The 19,835-nt window shown below is 42.6% G+C and overlaps 2 protein-coding genes across 6 annotated transcripts in view; one reads left to right on the forward strand and one right to left on the reverse strand.

Annotated features, from left to right (window-relative positions):
- Window positions 1-8,474, forward strand: part of TCP11L1 (t-complex 11 like 1) — a 30,424-nt gene extending 21,950 nt beyond the window's left edge. For all 4 annotated transcript variants that reach the window (XM_007111139.4, XM_028477357.2, XM_028477358.2 and 1 more), the window contains exons 8-10: window positions 3,001-3,182; window positions 4,865-5,037; window positions 8,103-8,474. In XM_007111139.4, the coding sequence (XP_007111201.1) occupies window positions 3,001-3,182; window positions 4,865-5,037; window positions 8,103-8,305 (558 nt within the window). In that variant the 3' untranslated portion in view covers window positions 8,306-8,474. The remainder of the gene's footprint in view (window positions 1-3,000; window positions 3,183-4,864; window positions 5,038-8,102) is intronic.
- A 6,252-nt stretch (window positions 8,475-14,726) lies between these two features.
- The window catches only part of CSTF3 (cleavage stimulation factor subunit 3), a 69,934-nt gene continuing 64,825 nt past the window's right edge, over window positions 14,727-19,835 (reverse strand). For both annotated transcript variants that reach the window (XM_007111140.4, XM_007111142.4), the window contains 5 exons: window positions 19,457-19,652; window positions 17,148-17,301; window positions 16,316-16,410; window positions 16,112-16,172; window positions 14,727-15,445 (listed from right to left, as the gene is read on the reverse strand). In XM_007111140.4, the coding sequence (XP_007111202.1) occupies window positions 15,243-15,445; window positions 16,112-16,172; window positions 16,316-16,410; window positions 17,148-17,301; window positions 19,457-19,652 (709 nt within the window). In that variant the 3' untranslated portion in view covers window positions 14,727-15,242. The remainder of the gene's footprint in view (window positions 15,446-16,111; window positions 16,173-16,315; window positions 16,411-17,147; window positions 17,302-19,456; window positions 19,653-19,835) is intronic.

Here is a 19,835-nt window from a genome sequence, read left to right on the forward strand (position 1 = left end):
CTCATTCCTCCCTCCCCTGGTTCCTCTGTGTTTCTGAATCTGACTACTTTAGCTACCTCATATGAGTGAAATCACACAGTATTTGTCCTCTTGTGACTTGATTATTTCACTTAGTATAATATCTTCGAGGTTCATCCACGATGTTGTTTGTGGCAACATTTCTTTTCAAGGGTGAATAATATTCCATTGTATGGCTATACCCCATTTTGCTTTATTCATTCATCAGTTGATGGACAACTGATGGGCTACTTTTGGGCTGTTGTGAATTGTGCTGCTCTGAATATTTGTGTACAAGTTTTTGTGTGGCCATGTGTTCTCAGTTCTCTTGGGTATGTACCTAGGATTAGGATTGCTGGATCACGTGGTGACTCTTAAGTTTAACATTCTGAGGAACTGCCAGACTATTTTCCAAAGCGCCTGCCTCGTTTTACAGTCCCACCAGCAGTGTATGGGGCTTTTAATTTGTGCTGCTGATCTTCTGTCCTGTTTTTACTCATCTTGATGAAAACCCTAACAGTGACGGTGCTTTTCAGTTTTATCTAAAGAAACTTCTTCCCCTTCCATGCAGAGCAATATATATATTTTTAAATTTATTTATTTATTTTTGGCTGTGTGTGTCTTTGTTGCTGCGCGTGGGCTTCCTCTAGCTGTGGCTCGCGGACTCTAGGCACGCGGGCTTCAGTAGTTGTGTGCCACAACGAAGCCACACGGGCTTCGTTGCTCCACAGCATGTGGGATCCTCCCGGACCGGGGCACGAACCCATGTCCCCTGCATTGGCAGGCGGATTCCTAAACACTGCGCCACCAGGGAAGCCCAGAGCAATATTTTTTTTCTTTGTATGTTTTTCGCAGTAAGTGCTTCTAACTGCAGGAGTCCTTTAAGGAGATGACTAACGGGGGATTCCCCCAGCAAATAACTGGTTTGGTGTCTAGACTCCCCCTCTTTTTTGAGGGCACTCAGGCTTCTTATCTCTAGCCTCAGATCCTGCTACTTCTCTAAGTTTCTTTCTCAGTTCCTTATTTTTCTTTTTAAGATGTTGTGAGCCTAAGGTTTCACCTCTTGCCTCTGAGTTCCCTGATTTGTGCCAGAGCAGGCTCTCAAGGGGGTATTGAAGTGGGGGTGGGGAGCTTCCTTCCTGCAGAGTGACATGCTCTCTCCTCTCTCCTGCAGACAGTTCTCTCAAAAAATAGCCGTGGGGAAAATGGTGTTTTCCCTGGGGACAGATGTCTACTCTCAGAATTGATCCTTGGAAAGCCTTTGCGTCCTAAACCCAATACAGCATACTGCTAGGAGGCCGCAAAGCAAGGATGCTGCCCTGTACAAAGTGAAGTCAAAAAAGAGACTGGTAAAGCCTCTCTGTTTAACAATAGAGGAGTCTCAGCCTTCAAAGATGGTTTTTACTTCTTAGGGAGAATTCTGGGCTAAGACTCCACATTGTTAATGTCTCGATTTGGTGTGTCAGTTTCTTACAGCAAGACTGGTCCTTAAAGTTTATTTGATTCATCTGTAAAAACTCAGAAGTCATATCTCCTCAGCCTTTCCACTTCCCTTTACCTCACCCCACACAGGGGACTTTGGCCTGGCAGGGCCCAGGCCTGTCTATAACACAGGGATGCCGTCATGGAAATTCACTCACTGACTACTTTCCAGCTGTTATCTGTCATTCCTACTTTTTCTACTTACCATTCATTTTTCTCTTTCTTTATTCACTCCCCAGTTCTTGAGAGCCTCCTTTGTGCTGGATACTGAGGGGGATACCGAGGTGAATAAGTGTATTTCTCCCCTCCTTCCCTCCTGTGCCCTGGATAGGGTGGCTGGTTGTCTGGTTTGCCCAGGACTGGGAATGGGCGTGGGGAGGGGCAGTGTTCGCAGGACCTGGGAGTTTCAGTTTTTAAACCAGGCCACTCCCGGAAAAACTGGGATAACTTGGCTCCCTGTGTACCTCATTACTCTTTCCCGTCTAATGATGTAATTCCTATTTATTGAGTTCTGGCTCTGCCAGCCACTTTATTATTATCTTTCTTTTAAAAAATACATTTATTTATTTATTTATTGGTTTTTGGCTGCGTTGGGTCTTCATTGCTGTGCGTGCGCTTTCTCTAATTGCGGCGAGCAGGGGCTACTCTTCGTTGTGGTGCGCGGGCTTCTCACTGCGGTGGCTTCTCTTGTGGCGGAGCACGGGCTCTGGGCACACGGGCTTTAGTAGATGTTGCGCGTGGGCTCAGTAGTTGTGGCTCGTGGGCTCTAGAGCACAGGCTCAGTAGTTGTGGCTCATGGGCTTAGTTGCTCCACGGCCTGTGCGATCTTCCTGGACCAGGGATCGAACCCGTGTCCCCGGCATTGGCAGGCAGATCCTCAACCACTGCGCCACCAGGGAAGTCCCAGTCACTTTATATACATGGTCTTTTTTCATCTTTCTTTCTTTTTAATTTTTATTGGAATATAATTGATTTACAGTGTTGTGTTACTTTTTGCTGTACAGCAAAGTGAATCAGTTATACATATACATGTATCCACTCTTTTTTAGATTCTTTTCCCATATAGGTCATTACAGAGTATTGAGTAGCGTTCCCTGTGCTATACAGTAGGTCCTTAATAGTTATCTATTTTATATATAGTAGAGTGTATATTGTCAATCCCAGTCTCCCAACTTATCCCTCTCCCCTTTTTTCATCTTTAAAACAGCACTGTGAAGGAGGAATCCCCATTTTGCCTAGGGCTCAGAGAGTTGAAGAAACCTGCATGAGGTTGTGCTACTATTAAATGATGAAGTCTGGATTTACACCCAGTCTGGCTCACGTTGTACTGCAGCCTTCCTAAGGGAGAGGGGCGCTGCGGTGGAAGAATTCACACCTGACTCCCTTATGGCCAGCTCTGAAAGGACTAGAAAATCCTCAGGGGAACCTCAGAGGCCTCCGTATGGGCTGCGGCCCCACTGCCCTCTGCCGGTCACAGCCCGAACCTGCAGCTCAGGATGATTTCTGTTTTATTCATTGCAGACAGTTTTGATGGACCATTCTCGCTTCCAAGAGTTCCAGCTCCAGCTGGAGCAGCTGACCGTCCTGGGGGCCGTGTTGCTGGTCACGTTCAGCATGGCAGCCCCAGGAATTTCCAGCCGGGCCGACTTCGCTGAGAAACTCAAGATGATTGTGAAGATTCTGCTCACAGATATGCATCTGCCGTAAGTGACGGAGAGCTGTGGCGACCAGGGCCTTCAACAGATGGTGGGAGGCAGCGGGTGGCAGGGAGCCGACTGGAGCGGGGTCTGCGGTGTAAGGCAGAATTGGGGCCACCCGCCAGAGACTGAGGGAACCTGGCGCTCCAGCGCTCTTCGCCCCCGCAGGGTTTACTCAGGGTCACACGGTCAAAGTTAGAGTCCACTCCAGGGCTGGTTAGCAAGGCTCTAGGACAGTGGCTTTCAAATGTTTGTGACCAGGACGCATAGTAAGAAATTCATCTTCCGTGGTGACAGTGCATACTTGGACACACATGTAAGTGCAATAAAAACTTCACAAAGTGAAACTTACCCAACTGTGCTTAATACTTCCTGATATTTATATTCTATTCTTGTCCCATTAAAAAGAAAAAAAATACTGGTTGCTACCCAATGAATTGCTTTCATAATCAACTAATAGTTTGGTCAACACAGTCCTAGGGAAAGGTCAAATAAGAAACAAGCTGCATTCCTCCAGAGTGTGTGAATGTGACTAAAGTTTTCTGCCCTTTGCACTCCTCATAGACATTTTGTGCTGAGTATAAATGGATTATCAACCAGCACCAATCCACACTTGTGTGAGGGCAACTGCTTCTGCAGTGAAATCAGATTAGGTGATTTATGTGGTTTCCAGCATATGGAATATTTTTGAATGTTTCTAAGTAAACCTGTATCTGACAAGGTCCACCTCAGAGGATTCTTCAAGTGGAATGTCCCCAAACCTTCTCCTCCTCCTTACAAAGTGGAGGAGTTGGCTGCTGAGTTTGCACACAGCTTGCATGTGTTCAGTGTGATGAGGGGCGTGTCCACAAGTTGTGACCTGGGACTCAGCAGTCTTGACTCAGGCCTGCAGGGTGTTTGCTGAGGCGAGGCCTGGCCTGAGGCCCTTGCACAGGTGTGGCCCTGGGCTGTCACCTAGGTCCCCCTCCAGTGAAACTGCTCTGTCAGAGCTACTGAGGAGGAGGCCAGCCCTGCCTTGTCCACCCTGGCCCCAGCAGCAAGCCCTGGGGCTCTCCCATTTGCTCCCACTGTACCCAGCCTCTAGATCCAGGACAAAGGCAATTGCCTTCTCAGATAACACCCACCAGCACAAGGGCTCTCCACAGAGAGTCCAGGGGAGCCCAGGAGCCCCAGGAAATCGAGGTGTGAATTTTAACTTTCAGATTTCAATTTTATTTGTTCTTTGAAAGTCATTAATACGCTGTGTTTCAAAAGCCTAAAGGGACAAAGTGGTATCCAATGGAAAGTTGCTCTCCCACTCCGTCCCACGGCTACCACATTTCTGGTTTCTGGTGTGTTGCTCCAGAGGTGTCCAAGGTAGTCCTAAGTGAGTTCCAGGGTTATTTCACCACACAGATGCTAGCAGGAAGTTAGCTTTTAGATTGTTAGACCAGGCATAATCTGAGCTCTCCCCTTGCCACTGTTCTTTCTGGCAGAGAGAGACGGGTAGAGAGACAAAGTCCCCTGAGTTGGATGGATGCAGTCTGAGGGGTTGGGGGAGGGAAGAGGTACAGTTTTCCCTTTGAACCCATCAGTCTGTGAATTGGTCGCTGTGACTCTCCCCAAGCGGGGGCTGGGAGGGGGGGGTGGATGTGCACTTTGTTGGTGGGCCCTTTCTTCACTGGCTTCTCCTTCCCTTCTCTGCTCAGCTCCTTCCATCTGGAGGATGCCCTGACTACCATCGGGGAGAAAGTCTGCCTGGAGGTGAGCAGCTGCCTTTCCCTGTGCGGGTTCAGCCCCCTCACCATGGACAAGGAGGCCGTGCTCAAGGGCCAGATCCAGGCCGTGGCCAGTCCTGACAACCCCATCCGCAGGATCGTCGGTACGTTTGGGCGAAGGCGGGACCAGGGATATGCCTGTGATGGGCTGGCAGACAGGCCCCTCTGTGGACATCTGGAAGGGTTTGATGGATTACGAGTGCCAGTGAGTGAAGAGAGAGTGATTATTCACCATAGTGCAATTAGGGCGACCCGAAGCTTTGGTCAGGTGACTAGGCAGCCATCAGTGTCCTGAGGGCTCTGGCTTTGGAATCACCCGTCTTGGTTCAGAACCCTGCTCCATCCAGCACTGTGAGGTGGTGGGAAACAATATATTGGTCTCTGCCCCAGCTTCTGGCACAGAGCTCCTGGAACTCTGGTAGTTTCCTCAGTGGTAAGAGCGCTGGGAGCATCTTGTTCTAGTGTTTGGCTTTGACCTTGGCTCCTGACCCGGAGCTCCTACATCCTTTGGAATTTCCTGGGTGCTGGGAGTGTCTTTTGTTCTGAGTAGGTGACTCTTGATGGGCTCCTGGGTGGGGGCTGGTCACCCGAAAGACCGAGCCATGATTAGAAGCTTGGAACTTTCAGCCCCGCCCTCCATCCTCCAGAGAGAGGAGAGGGGCTAGAAATGCCTACGTGATGAAACCTTCACAGAAGTCCCAAAAGTACAAGGTTTGGAGAGCTTCTGGGTTGCTGAACACATCAGTGTAGTGGACGGGTGGTGCATCCCAGCTCCGTGAGAAAAGCAGCTCTTGCCCTCGGGACTCTTCCTGACCTCACCCTATGTATGGCTTCTTCCAACTCTTCATTTGTATCCTTTATCAGATCCTTTATTATATAATAAACTGGTAGACCTAAGTAAGTGTTTCCCTGAGTTCTGTGAGCTATTCTAGCAAATCATCAAAATCCAAGGGAGAGGACGTCATGGCAACCTTCAATTTGTAGTCAAGTCAGAAGTTGTGGATGACCTGGGGGCCTACTCCTCGTGATTGGCTTCTGAAGTCGTGGGCAGTCTTGTGGACCTGAGCCCTTAACCTGTGGGATCTGAGGCTATCTCCACGTAGTGTCAGAACTGAGTAAAATTGTAGGACGCCCATCTGGGGTCACAGAGAATTGCTTGGCGTGCGGCCCCTTCTCCCCCGGATCTGGAGTCAGAAGCGTTTTGAATGTGGTAGTGGTGCGAGGGTAAGGGGGAAGCATAGCTGTAGTACAAGGCTAGGACAGGTTTTCTTTACAAGCACTTACTGTGTACCTTGAGCAAGTGACGTGATATTTGAGTTTCATCATCTCTAAAAAGGGGGTAATACCAACACCTGCAGGGTTGCTGAGAGGACTGCAGGTGATAAGATATGTAAGGTGCTTACTGCAGAACCTGGCAGCACGTAGGGAGGACTCACTAACGAGTTGCAGTTATTAAAAATATTACTCTGGACTTCCCTGGTGGTCCAGTGGTTAAGACTCTGCACATCCAGTGCAGGGGGCATATATATATATATTACTCTGCTATATGAGCTGTGACTGTCCATCATCACTGGTTGATTCTGTTCACTACATCTAATATTTAATTTTTACATCTAATACATCTAATATTTAATTTTTACATCTAATACATCTAATATTTAATTTTTAAAATTATTGTCATTTAATTAATTGTAAAGTCCTTCCTTAACTTCTTTACGAACTCAGATAGATGTTCATCTTATAAATAATGAAAAGTTAGCAGGCTTCAGGCAAAAGCAGAATGATCTGTGGTTATCAGATTCTAGGTTGGAGTAGAGGCTGAACCAGTGACATGGGTGTGCTTCTAATACCATGACTTTTTAAAATTTCATCCCAGGCCCGCATTAGTCACAGTTTCATCTGCAGGTCCCTCAGGGGGAGCCTCCTGATGCTGCAGAGCCCTCGGACTGTCGAGATCACTGTTGTCAGCTGGGGTGGGGATGCAGGGAAGTGCTGCGGGACCACTGGCTACCAAGCTGCTCCCTTAGTCCTGTCATCTAGGTTGTTTAGTCACAGCCAGTTAAGTGTGTTACTGGACTCCAGAGGATGTAAGTCAGTTGCACCTGAGAAGGTTCCCTAGGGCATGAAGTGGGTGTGAAGTTTGAAAACGCTTATTTAAGATAAATGCCGCTCTTGCTTTTGTAATAAAATCTGCAAGGTGCGGCTTGCGCACACACTTTTTTGGCAGCTGAGGATACACAGGAAAGTGCAAAAATATCATAGCAGGGGGTGGGCTAAAGAAGCATCAAACTAAATGATTCCTCGCAGTAGGACAAGTTGCCCACAACTCCATGGCCTTCATTGCAGGCTTTGGAGAAGGAGGCTTAGGCTTCTTTCATGTGGGCTTATGGGAAAATCTAGATTACAAGCCAATAGTGCTGGAGTCTTCTTTTTTTTAAATTTATTTATTTATTTATTTATCTTTGGCTGTGTTGGGTCTTCGTTGTTGCGCACAGGCTTTCTCTAATTGTGGCGAGCGGGGGCTACTCTTCGTTGTGGTGCGTGGGCTTCTCCTTGCGGTGGCTTCTCTCGTTGGGGAGCACGGGCTCTAGGCGCGCGGGCTTAGTTGCTCCGCGGCATGTGGGAATCTTCCCGGACCAGGGCTCGAACCTGTGTCCCCTGCATCGGCAGGCGGATTCTTAGCTACTGTGCCACCAGGGAAGTCCCTTTCTCTTCTTTTTTGAACTTGCATTTCCTGCTTTATTTTTCCTCCCGCTTTTTATATGATCTTAAACAATGGCTAATGTTGGTCTCAGTGTGCCTTGCTCTTCTGAGAGCAGAACCTGGCAGCACCCTAATCTCCCCTTAATCGTTCATACATTTATCCTTGCTTTCCAAGTGTATTTTGGGCTTTGCCTCGTGGCCAGGCCTCATGGCAGGCACTGTGCTGGGTTCTGGGGAGAGAATGCTGAACAAGATGAGCATGGTCCCACCCCGTGGAGCGGACCAGCTTGAGGGGGGGCGAGTGCAGTACAAATGGGATGAATGTCCAGAAGTGGGAGGTGCCTCAGGATGGTCAGGGAAGACTTTCCTGAAAAGGTGATGTTTAAGCTGAAAACTGAAGCATAAATAGAAGCTTGTAAAGTCACCCTGACCAAGAAGCAAACAACTGCTTTCTTTTCTATCGCAGATTCCCGAATCCTGACCTTCTTAGAAACCTACCTTGTCTCCAGTCATCAGAAGCCATTGCCCACAGCCCCAGGGGGATTAGGTCCCGTTCAAACAGAGCTGGAGGAAGTTGCCATTAACTTCGTGCGCCTGGTCAACTATAACAAGATGGTCTTCAGTCCCTACTATGATGCGATCCTCAGTAAGATCCTTGTCAGACCCTAACACCTATGCTCCGTATAGCAGCAGTGTTACCCACTTGACCTGTTCTCAGCTGTAGTGTTGCTTTGGAAAATGGCTGCTTAGTACATTTCTATTTAACAGCACTGATGCCAAAAGGAAGAATATTGTGTATCACTGTTGAAAAGACTTGTTGAAAAATGTACTGAATTCTATTTTGAGGGTTTGTGTTTATGAGTTGCAAGTTTACAAATCAGAGAAGCTTTTCGTTATCGTGAGTTTTGTAGGTAGCACTCAGCTTTTAACGGGTGGACTGCCGTGTGTCTCCACCCACACCCTATCATGATCGTAGCTGCCTCATCTCTCCCAGGAGCCTGGGACCTCTTCTGCCATCTGGCTCGTTTTTCTTTCAGACACCCAAGAGTATCTGACAGCCACCCCAGAGTGAACAGAACCAGGCCGTGATGCGTTTAGACCCTTGCCCCTCTCTGGCCCAGCCCAGCCCTCCTCCCTCCAGGTATTTTGTGTTGGAAGGTCTTTATATAGTCTTACTGCCTCCACACACCTGCTGCGCCCACTATTTATTGCTTTCTCCCTGCCTGGGCTAGCCGGAGCCCCAGAACCCTTTTGCTCTAGAGGAGAGTTACTTGATTTTAAAAAGCTTACTTGTTTATACAAAATTACTTCTGAGCCTGGATGATAGCAGTTATGGGATCTAGAGAAAGGAAAATTCTGTGACTTTTATGCCTTGAAAGTCAAGGAGGAATATTTTTTTAAATATATGTTAGTGTAATACATAGAAGAGGACAGATGTCTAAAGTTTTTACTGAAAAGTTCACTCTGATACAATACATAGAGGTATTGATTCGATTCGAATTCCAGCATTGGATTTAAGTGTTTTCAGGTAAAGTAGCGTCAGCTCACTTATTTCTTGGATAACGAAGTTATAGGAAATCCCTGGTTTTTGAGCAGTATTTATTGAGGAACTTCAGTGACCAGAATTCCTGACATATCCTGTGACTGAAAGGGTAGCTTGGCTCTCACAGGTGACCTGTTCGGTTAAAAAAAATAAAACGTGCGCACGTGCCTGTGTGTATTTTAGACAGGGACATTTTGTTAGAAACAGAGCCATGAAGTTGTTGGGCGATCTCCAGTTGCCAGAACCATGCAAGGAATCCCTTCATTCAAGCCGATGAGGGCTGGGGTGGAGCTGGGGACAGCGTCGGGGAAACATCCACCCTGTACACTGTCTAGTGATGCGAGGCTTCAGAGGAGTGAAGGTTATACTGGGAATGTGATTTCTCCAAGTATTTGCTTCTAATATTTTTACTTGCAGTCAGAAATGTATGCTGGGTTACGTGGTCAGAGCTCATATTAATAAAGTTTAGGCTGAAGGACAAATCCTCCAAGGTTTCACTGGAAGGGGATGAAAGCTCAGTAAGTAAACTTTTAAAGAACAAAATCACATCTTTTGTAGCTTATTCAATGAGGTCACCTCTGGAATTGTTTCTGGAGATAAGGCTGCTGTGGCAGCTGTGCTCACTGGTTGTAGAGTATGAGGTTCCTGGCGGTGGCACTCTTGCTTGCCTCAGCCTCAGTGTTTGGGTCCCTCCCTCCGCATCCAAGGATGCCGGAGCGTTACCCTCACAGAGGCAGGGTGGCTCACCAGCTCCTGCAGCCATTTTCCCTAAATCTCAAAGTTTCTTCATTTTGCTTTCTTTTGTAAGAGTTAACTCTTAGGTGATTTTTTTCTTTCTTTTCCCTCATGGGTTCCTACATAGACAGAGTGAAGTTTGAACAGTTTGAAATCTTGATGCATATATAACAGGGAGCTTCACAGACTCCTGTGGCCCCCACTACCTCAGTGTCCACTGGTGGAATTCTACGGAAGCCAGAATGAAGATGGCAAAGTTCAGAATCACAATATTCATATTGAATCGTTTTGTTGTTGCTCTTTGAAGATAAGTGAGCTAGTTTTCTTCCTGGAATCTCATAGGATTATCACTAAGGGCCAGGAAGATTCATTTAGTTCATTTAGTCACTCAGGAAACATTTGCTAAGCATCTACTTAGAACTCCCCCCTACAGCTCTCCCTCCAAGACAAAAATACCTTTGGCGTATAAATTATCCTTCAGAATTGAATTGGGTTATATACTGCATACTGATTGCATTTGATATGGTTTCCTGCCTAACAGGTTTGTGGAAAACATGTCTTTTGTGGAAGTGCTAAGTTTATTTGGCACTAGTATTTCACTGTAGGCGGGTAGAACTGATTGCCTTGAGAGTTGGGTTGATATCAGCAGGTCAGGTAGATTTCTTTGATAGTCTCCTGAATGAGTGATTGAATGAATGAATGTCTAGAGCAGTAACTGCTGCCTTGTCAGCTCTCAACTGATTGGGTGGATAGTGGGTGGATTCTCACTCTACATATATATATTTTTTAATCTTATTCTAAAGCAAGCTGTAAAATGTGATCGTTTATGTAACCCTTTATAAATATACTTCAGGTAAGAGTTACACTGATATATCTTACTGATTAATGCAGTGGACAGGTGTATAGGAGCTTTTTCTTTGTGAAGAGAAGTTATTAAAAAGTTTGACTCAATGGGCACATTACGTGCACATACTGGCTGACAATTCTGAATGGATTATTTAGCAGTTCTGTTTTTGTGGCTTATTTTACTGTCTCCACAGTCTTAAGATACCTGGGAGTAGAGCAGCCTACTTTCCTGGTGAATTTCAAAGGGAGGGAATAGGTGTTTGCTGTTTGATTTCCAGTGACATTTTGGCATGCCCTGATTTCTATGTATAACATTTGTATTTCTTTTAATTTTGAGGCAGAGTGGTAGAGTGGAAAGACTGGGAGCTGTCAAGAAACCAGAGTTTTGATCCCATTTCTGTTATATGATTAGCTTGAGCAAATCAGGACCCATTTCCAATACCTATAAAATGAAAGGGACTGGATTTGACCTTACAAGCGCTTTTCCAAGTCTGACATTCTGTAGTAAATCTGACTGGAATAACTTAAGTAGACTGCAGTAGGATTGTGCAGGAAGTTCCTGATTTAGAGGAAGATCTGGGTTGAGTTTTTCCTCTGTTGCCTTCTTGCAAGGTTATGTGATGTTGGGCTAATCATTCTTCCTTGGGCTCCATATTTTCACCCGTAAAATGAGCATACTCCTAACTCACACCTCCTGTGAGGATTAAATTTGATAATGGATATTAGAATGCTTTGTACGTGCAAAAGGACTTTGAATGACTTTATTAGCAACAAAGGAGAGCATATAACCCTCTGCCTGTAGGTGCGTATCTGTTATCATGACAGATTCGACTGTTGCTGCCCAGCCTCCCTTCAGTCAAGCGCATTTTACAGGCCTGTAGGGAAGGTTTTCCTCCTGTCCTGTCCCAAGACTGTTATTTTCTTTTCTCATCTCTTCTGTGCTAGAGCTGCAGTCTTACTTTTCGTATCTGCTGCCGACCCCAGTGGTTTCTCCCCGTTTCCACCTCTATATCATTTGAAGTAAATGAATGCATGAATGAACAAATGAGTGGATGACTGAATGGTAGTGGATGATGGGCTATGAAACTCATATTAAAAGGCACTATCTCATTGAAAACATAACCTAAATAAAGAATTACAATGATGTTTGCAATTGTGTATTTATATTGGGTTTTATATTGTATACCTATTTTAATGGATTGCCTTTTTATTCACAGTATTCAAAGCGACTTCATGGGATGGGGGAGGGGAAAACCTTTAGGCCTAAAAGCCTCTATTAACCTATCAAATGTTCACTGACACTTTCAGAAAAAGCTAGAAGTGTCAGAAATCTGAACAGGCAGAATTTTACTTAAAACTGCCCCTGGTGTGGGTTTCTGTCATAGTGTGTTGCCTTCTGAACTAATCTATAGGCCTGATTTGATGGAATGTCACTTAATTTAGTAATCCGATGTGTCTGGAGTTGGTAGCAATAGTCAGATTTCACCATTTTTGTGTTTGTTTTATCTGAACTAAACATTGAGAACCTTTAAGTGCAACTTCTGACTTAAAAGCAACCTTAAAATCGAAGTAACGCTTTTTTTTTTCCTTTCTAATTCTTGTTGCCTCTGCTTTTTAAAGTACTGTCTGCTGTAAGCTCGAAGCAGAAATTTGGTCAGGGCTCGGACGGGGAAGAAAATTTAGTAAACTGAATTGGTTTTTTGGACTTTTATTCCCAGAGACTGGTAAGCTCACTTCTGTTGAATATTTAAGTTTTTACTTAAATCAGTAATATGGTACCTGAGTTTTGTTACTTGGTATGAATTACCTTTCAAGACTTCTGAAATTTTTATTAAATGAAATATAACTTCACTTGCTGAACGTCACAGTCAAGTAAGAACTACCAACTTTAATGAAGTTTGCTTTGGGAACTGAAATGTAAAAACCAAAATTTATGAGAAGCCCGCGCACCGCAACAAAGAGTAGCCCCCTGCTCGCCGCAACTAGAGAAAGCCCACGTGCAGCAACGAAGACCCAGCGCAGCCAAAAATAAATAAATAAATAAATTTATTTTTTTAAAAAACGCATATCCAATAGAGGATTATAAAATTTCCAAATAATAATTATTGCCCAAGGTCATTATGCTGACAAAAGTGGTATATTTTTTCATTGTTTTCCAGTGGTACAATTTGATCAGTTTTATATTTACTAGGTAGCTATAACCTTTTACTTTACTATGTGTGGCAACATAGATAAAACCTCTCATTCGAAATTTAGTGCTAAAAGCCAGAGTTTGACTGATTTTTGTTGAGGAAGCATTTATGGTCCTTAAATTTTATCCAGTTCTAGAATTGTGGGGAGATGCTATCATTGTTTTTATAAAGAGGAAAGATATGGATAGCTTTTGGTAATTTCTCTGGGTCCAGCAATATGGATATATGAGAGTCCGTGGACATGCAGGACTGGCTATATATACCATGAGAGTCTGCAGATAGATTTCCAAAAATAATTTTGGATTTCTAACATCATGCTACTTGTTCACTATGTTTACAAAAGGAATTATCAAACATTCAGACAAAATCATACTAAAAACTAAAAGTTCATATATATATCAGGTAGAACATTAGAAAATATTTTCTTAAGAAATAATCCTTTTTAAGTTTAAAGGTCATATAATTTCTAGGGGAAGAAGTCTTAGAAATAAATGTAGTAGGAGCAATTGTAATACACATAATGGCCTTAACAGTCCTTAGTAGCACTTTTCCCCAAGGTAGGTAGGGGTGTACGTGTGTGGTTTCTTATTACAATGCTTAAAAACAAAGCATTTTCCATACTCAATCACGTGGCTTTCTTTTGTCACATGGGAACACTGTTACAGACCATTACAGGTATTTGAAACCATTTTGTCTTCTTCAATACACTACCCAAAGATAGCACTTCAGGAAAGAGTCCATATCTCTATATTTTAAAGTTTCTGCTATATGGTACTACTTACGCCTTTCAGATTGTTTTGTTGATAACCATGATATTAAAAAAAACCCACAAAGCTTGAAAATGATACTTAGGAAGATAAAATCTGAAGTAGAGGCAGCTGACTTTGTTTTGAGGAAATTTTTCTCAGCTTTACTGGGAAGATACTGGAGACATATGCTTGTGATCAACTTAGGTAAATAATGACCTTGCTACGTATAAATTTATATAAGAAAGTGTTTCAAGATAACCTTTTATTAATTATAGGTTTTATAGAAATATTTGAAGCTGATATTTAATCACACTTGAATTCAAATTCTAAATTGTGTACCCGTTGTGCAAGATTGTCTCTTTATAGCCTTCCTACTTTTCCTCTTTTTTCCTTCCTTATTTTTAGCTTTTATTCTGAATCACAATCCTTAGGCTCAACTAGCTGTTGGTCTAGTTTTCTAGCAATGAGTGAGTCAAGAGGAGGTAACGTTGCTAAAAAAAAAGAGCAAAACTTAATTCTTTTAATTTTTATGGTAAGTTTTTGCTCACTGTAGCTAGTTTTTGGTTACTCGACTATAGTTTCCTTTAATGCTGTCTTTGTTTAGCTGATGAAAAAAATGTTCTTGAACACTGAGCACTTTTTGAAATATATTTATGATGTGAGAGCAAGACAGTGAGTGGTTAAAGGAATTCCCACACTTATGTTGCTTTTAAGAGACATGAAAGATAAAATATCTCAATCTATCTATCAATCACCCTCAGATTTAATTTGAGAAAAATGCATTCATATTTGAAGATTTCTAAAATGTCTGTTTAACTTGCCTCTTAAAAATGGATCCCTCATGTTTTCAAATAGTAGCAAGAAAGACCAGGAAAGGACAACAACAGTTAAGAAGTGTATATATAGTAAATACAGGATGACTTTTCCTTACATTGTTGACATTTATTTTTAAACAGTATTGGCTAAATAACATAAGTAGCTATTTCAAATAAAATCTGAATGAAAGCAGCAGCAGGAGACATGACTTTTTGAGATCCTTTTATTTTTTAAAGGATTGTTTTTTAAAATTTTAAACTACAAAACCGATTCCGTACATTCTGCCATAAATAAAACAAACAATAAGGCAGGACTCTACATAAGCAAACCAAGAACAGCTGTTGTTTTCAGAAAATGTGATAAAATGCTTTACAATCATAAGCCATCCAGTTTTTAAAATAAAACTGTTGAAAACCCACAAGTCTTCAAGTGGTACATAGAAGACACCCTTGAAGCGGGAACAAAATGTGGTTCTGCCACTTTGTACTGTTCTCACATTTTTGAAAACCTAATTTTGCTTAGAGCATAGGTCTGTTCCAAATCCTAAAATTCACATAGGTTGGTTGGTTTTTCTCAAGAAGCATATGAATAGAGGCACCAATGACAATACAACTTTGTTTCCAAGAACTTTGTAACAAAGCATTGTCTCTTTTAAACATATGACTTAAGAGGCAAAAGGAATCCTGGATAGGAGTTTTCTTTCAGAAGCAGGTTCTGTGCCTGCTTCACCGAATTCGCTTCTGCTGCCTCGCTCTGTAAATGTCATGAACAGGGGGAACGACAGCTCCCTTTTCCTCATCTTCATCCGAATCCTCGTTGGACCTTTTGACAGCCTTGGTAAGTACTGCATTACTTTCCACTGGGCCATTGCCTTCTACAGCTAGCTCTGGGGCTCCTCCAGTAATGATCCTCACAGCTTCTTCAACTGCTATTGAAGCAAAACAAAAAGGACTGTTGTTGGAGGATGTTTAAAAGTATGCTACTGTGAAGGAATATGTATGTACTACTTTGGATACTTTATAATTTTGTAGCCTCCTATTAGGAAATTCTGAGATAGTACTACTGATACTATTGAATAAATAGTTAAAGACAAAAAAGCTGCTGTTAAAATTAATAAAATTATTTTCATAAGCCAAACCTGATAGTGCATGTTCACATGAGTAGGAAAGATAAGCTTTTTATGATGTTTTTTTTTTTTTTTTTTTTTTTTTTTTTTTTTTTGCGGTACGCGGGCCTCCCACTGCTGTGGCCTCTCCCTTTGCGGAGCACAGGCTCCGGACGCGCAGGCTCAGCGGCCATGGCTCACGGGCCCAGCCGCTCCGCGGCATGTGGGATCTTCCCGGACCGGGGCACGAACGCGCGTCCCCTGCATCGGCAGGCGGACTCTCAACCACTGCGCCACCAGGGAAGCCCCTATGATGTTTTTCTTAGAAGAATAAGAACATGAACAAGCCTCTCTGTACCAGAGAGGTGTCACTGTACTTGTGCAAGATGGCTAGGTGGTTTTGGAAACTTCAGTGCCAAAGAATGACAGTCTCCTGCCTAGGAAACAACAATGTGAATTCCACTCTAGAAATGGAGACTCATCACTTACTATTTGGTATCTTGCATCTTCGGAAAATTTCCATCAGTTCATCCACTTGTACAAAAGGACCCTATTTTGACACAGAGAAAATTTAATCCCCAATAATCTGACAAAATAGCCCTACTTTGTATTTCCCATGATACAAGAGAAAAAGCACACAATTACTATAATTACCCATAGAGCAAATATCTATCATGAAAATAGTGAGCAAACCTGGAAACAAATAGGAGGAGGGAGAAGTTTCATTAAAACAACTGCTGCAGGTGGTACTGGGAACACTCCACCGGGGACAGGGTGTAAGCCCGGAGCTGTAAAAGAAAGAAAAGTAGGAATCAAATGGGATGGAAGAGTTTCTACACATGTAATGAACTAACGTTAAGTAATTTGTACATAAATTACTATGTACAAATAGTCTATGTTGCTTTGTTCTGGACATCTTAAAATGTTTTTAGTGCTTTATATGTTTGACCAAACTCAAGTGGGTGAGACAGTGAAAGCAGCCTCAACCCCATGGCCACTGGGAGGCAGGAAAGTAAACAAGTGACTTTGTATAAGACAACCCAGGGGCTGAGCTAGTCAGTTTTTGTCAAAGATCATGCCTAAGCCTCACAAGTCATTTTTTCAGCAATCCCATTTAAAGTCAGTTATACAGTAACATATTTAATCATAAGGGCCTTGTTCAAATAGAATCCAGAGAGGCTACTACCCATTAGTAAGTATAAATGATACCAAATAACATCACCAAAGTAAGTTTCCAGCTGTGCAGGTAATCTGTATGTAGCAGCATTTCTGAAAACTGTCTTCAGTATCACTGCCAAAATGGGTTACTGCAATCTGGATCAATGAGGTTTTTTTTTTTTTCTTTTTAAAGACATTTTAAACTCATCTTGGTTCAAAGATTACAGCCAAACCACCTGTCATAGTGACCCTGAGTCTAATTATTAACCTACAATGGAAAGGTCACATTACTTTGCCCCCCACACCTCTCCAGTTAAACCAACAAACAAACTGAGGTCTCAGTACTGGATCTAAAGTCATGGCTTACGTGCTAAATGTCGTGGCTGAAATGGAATCATCTGCTGAGTGTCTGGTTTAGGGTATTCTGGTTTTCTATCCACTTCATCTTTCAGAACAGGCACTATAGAAGGAGCTACAACTGGGTCTGGAATTATAGCTGCTAGCTTAGCACGGGAGACATCCTGAAAATGCAGAACAGAAGAATCCTAAACCTGAAAAAGGGACTTATAGAGTATAACTGTGCAATTCTACAATCTTGAGGATATACTGTGAATAACTGGGTTAAAACCATAGAGAGAATGGAAAAAGATAAGCGAGAACTTCCATGATAGTAAAGGTTGTTAACAAGGAAAGCTAAAAGGCTGTAAAGACCAGTGTTAAGAATCAATAGACTCAGTGTCGCCAGGTGGGACACTTGTAGGATAGATACAAGCTTCTGTAGGTAATACATACCAGGTAGAGGTGGGGTAATTTGGAAGAAAATCTGCGGTTTTAGATATTTTCCTGTTATCTCCCTTCCACTAAAATTGAACATCATCTACCAGGTTCTCTAAGTGAAGAAGCTGGATTAAGTAAGGTGCTGTTTCATGAAACCTAACATAAAGCTCATCATCACTTATATTAGTTCATAAGATTTTGCAAATGAAATGAAAAATTACTCCCAACATACTGTTATACGGGAGAAGGAACGTTTGTTGAGCAACCACTATTTGTCAGTTTTTGCCATTTACTCCCTCTCTGAGGAGGCAAATAGTAACACCTCCATTTTACAGAAGGGGCTGACACTCAAAAGAGGTTCTGCTGTCTCCAATGTTAGATGGCTAAGAAGTAGAGAGAGGATTTGAGAGCACAGGCCTCTCTGACCTCACACCCATCCAGTCTTCTTTTCAGTGTCCCAGCAATGCCTGCCAGGGCTGAGAGCAACCCTCTGAGATATGTCAAAGGGAGCAACATGCTACCTGTTAAAGAGGCCTTATCCCAGAGAAGTTCCTCTGCTACAGGTAATCAGTGTCAATCTGTCTAAAACCAAAAGAGCCTCTTTTGCCACCATCAAGGGATATAAGAGAATTTCATATTCTCAAAATTTGCTCATATGCATTTGGTGGCAAATCTAAATGAGTATGCCTACTGGGAATTACTTTTTTTTCTTTCCCTCTCTCACTTATGTGTGACACACAAAAGCATAATAATCCTTTCCAAATAAACAAAAGAACAGAAACAGAAATACAAGATGGAAAATTCATATTCAAGAAGTAGTTCTACTTAGTAAGATCTTTTCATTAACTTCCTTAATTTCCATTTTCATCTTGGCAAAGTTGAAATAGCCCAAAAATTCTACATAATAGTCTTAAAATGTCTTTGGCTTTTCATTAAGAAGTAGTTAAACCAGAAGCAGAACCTGCTGATCCCTGAGCAGTAACCCCTTAGTTCAGAATAGGAACATGGGGCTGGCACACAACTGGAGCTTCCATTAAGGAAAAGGTCTGAAGTTTATTTTAATCTGGTTTAGCCAGTGAGACCCAGGCTAAAAGAGGGCAGCGAGGAAATACAGAATGATGGTGAGGAACATCCTAATGCTGGTTGGCTTAAGGGGACCAATCTAGGACTCTTGTGGATATAGCTTCCCTTTGGATTTCCATCTTGGTCTTTGTTCACATGACACAGAAAAATCAAGAAATGATAGAACAATGGTTTTCTCAGCAAGAGCTATTTCTAGGAGTGTGTAAACATTAATCTTTCCCCTTGGCCTGAATGAGTTCAGGTTCCAGATTTGTTTCCCTATGACTCAGTAGTCCAAACAGAAGAGTTCCATTCCTAGATAAGCTAATTTCCTAAAGGGCCCCACTGAAGGAGCCCTGTTTTAAAGATACAAATCCTTCAAGGAACTTTATGGATTTAATAAGCTATAATGTTTCTTCATTATATCTACAAAATATATAGCAGGAATTACTATATATGATCTCCTGTCAAAACACACACATCAGTCTTAAGAGCTATTAGAGAAAAACTAACCTAAGTGACATTCAGATTTTCTTTTGTTTTTCTTCCTTCACCCACCTCCTCCATCTGCCCACAAGACATAAGATATAAGGCATTAACAATTTCCAGGAAAGAAAGTTTGTTAAATCTCATTTTAATTCTCATTTTGTTCAGTACTGTTGATACTCAGTATTTCACAAACCCGAGGAAAATCCCTGAACTTTTTTGTATTCTGCAAATCTATTCTAAAGCTAGATTAATTTCTATTTCAGAATTTAGAGTGAAGTTTATCCATGAACTATTCTAAAACATTAGGAAAGTAAAGACACTACACACATCTTGAGCCCAAGTACATACCTTATACCCAAGCGCTTTTAGTTCACTTGCAGAGCAAGGATATAAATCCATGAACTTGTATCTATCTACCAGTAAAGCTGTTTCTTTGCCTTCATACTCTTCTTTGAATGCTGTAAACCGTCTTTTCTCCACTTTGAGTATACTAGCTAGATCACCAATATTACTTTCAAAAGCTAAAAATCGGGCCCAGATTTCTCTGTAAGAAAATAAATATAATCAATACTTTACTATTCTGGGTTTGAGGCTTACAAAAAAGCTTTAAGTTCCCTTCCTCCCTTTTTTTTTTTTTTTAGTACACGGGCCTCTCACTGTTGTGGCCTCTCCCATTGCGGAGCACAGGCTCCGGACGCGCAGGCTCAGCGGCCATGGCTCACGGGCC

Source organism: Physeter macrocephalus, chromosome 16 (assembly GCF_002837175.3).
Source record: "Physeter macrocephalus isolate SW-GA chromosome 16, ASM283717v5, whole genome shotgun sequence".
Taxonomy (NCBI): Eukaryota; Metazoa; Chordata; class Mammalia; order Artiodactyla; family Physeteridae; genus Physeter; species Physeter macrocephalus.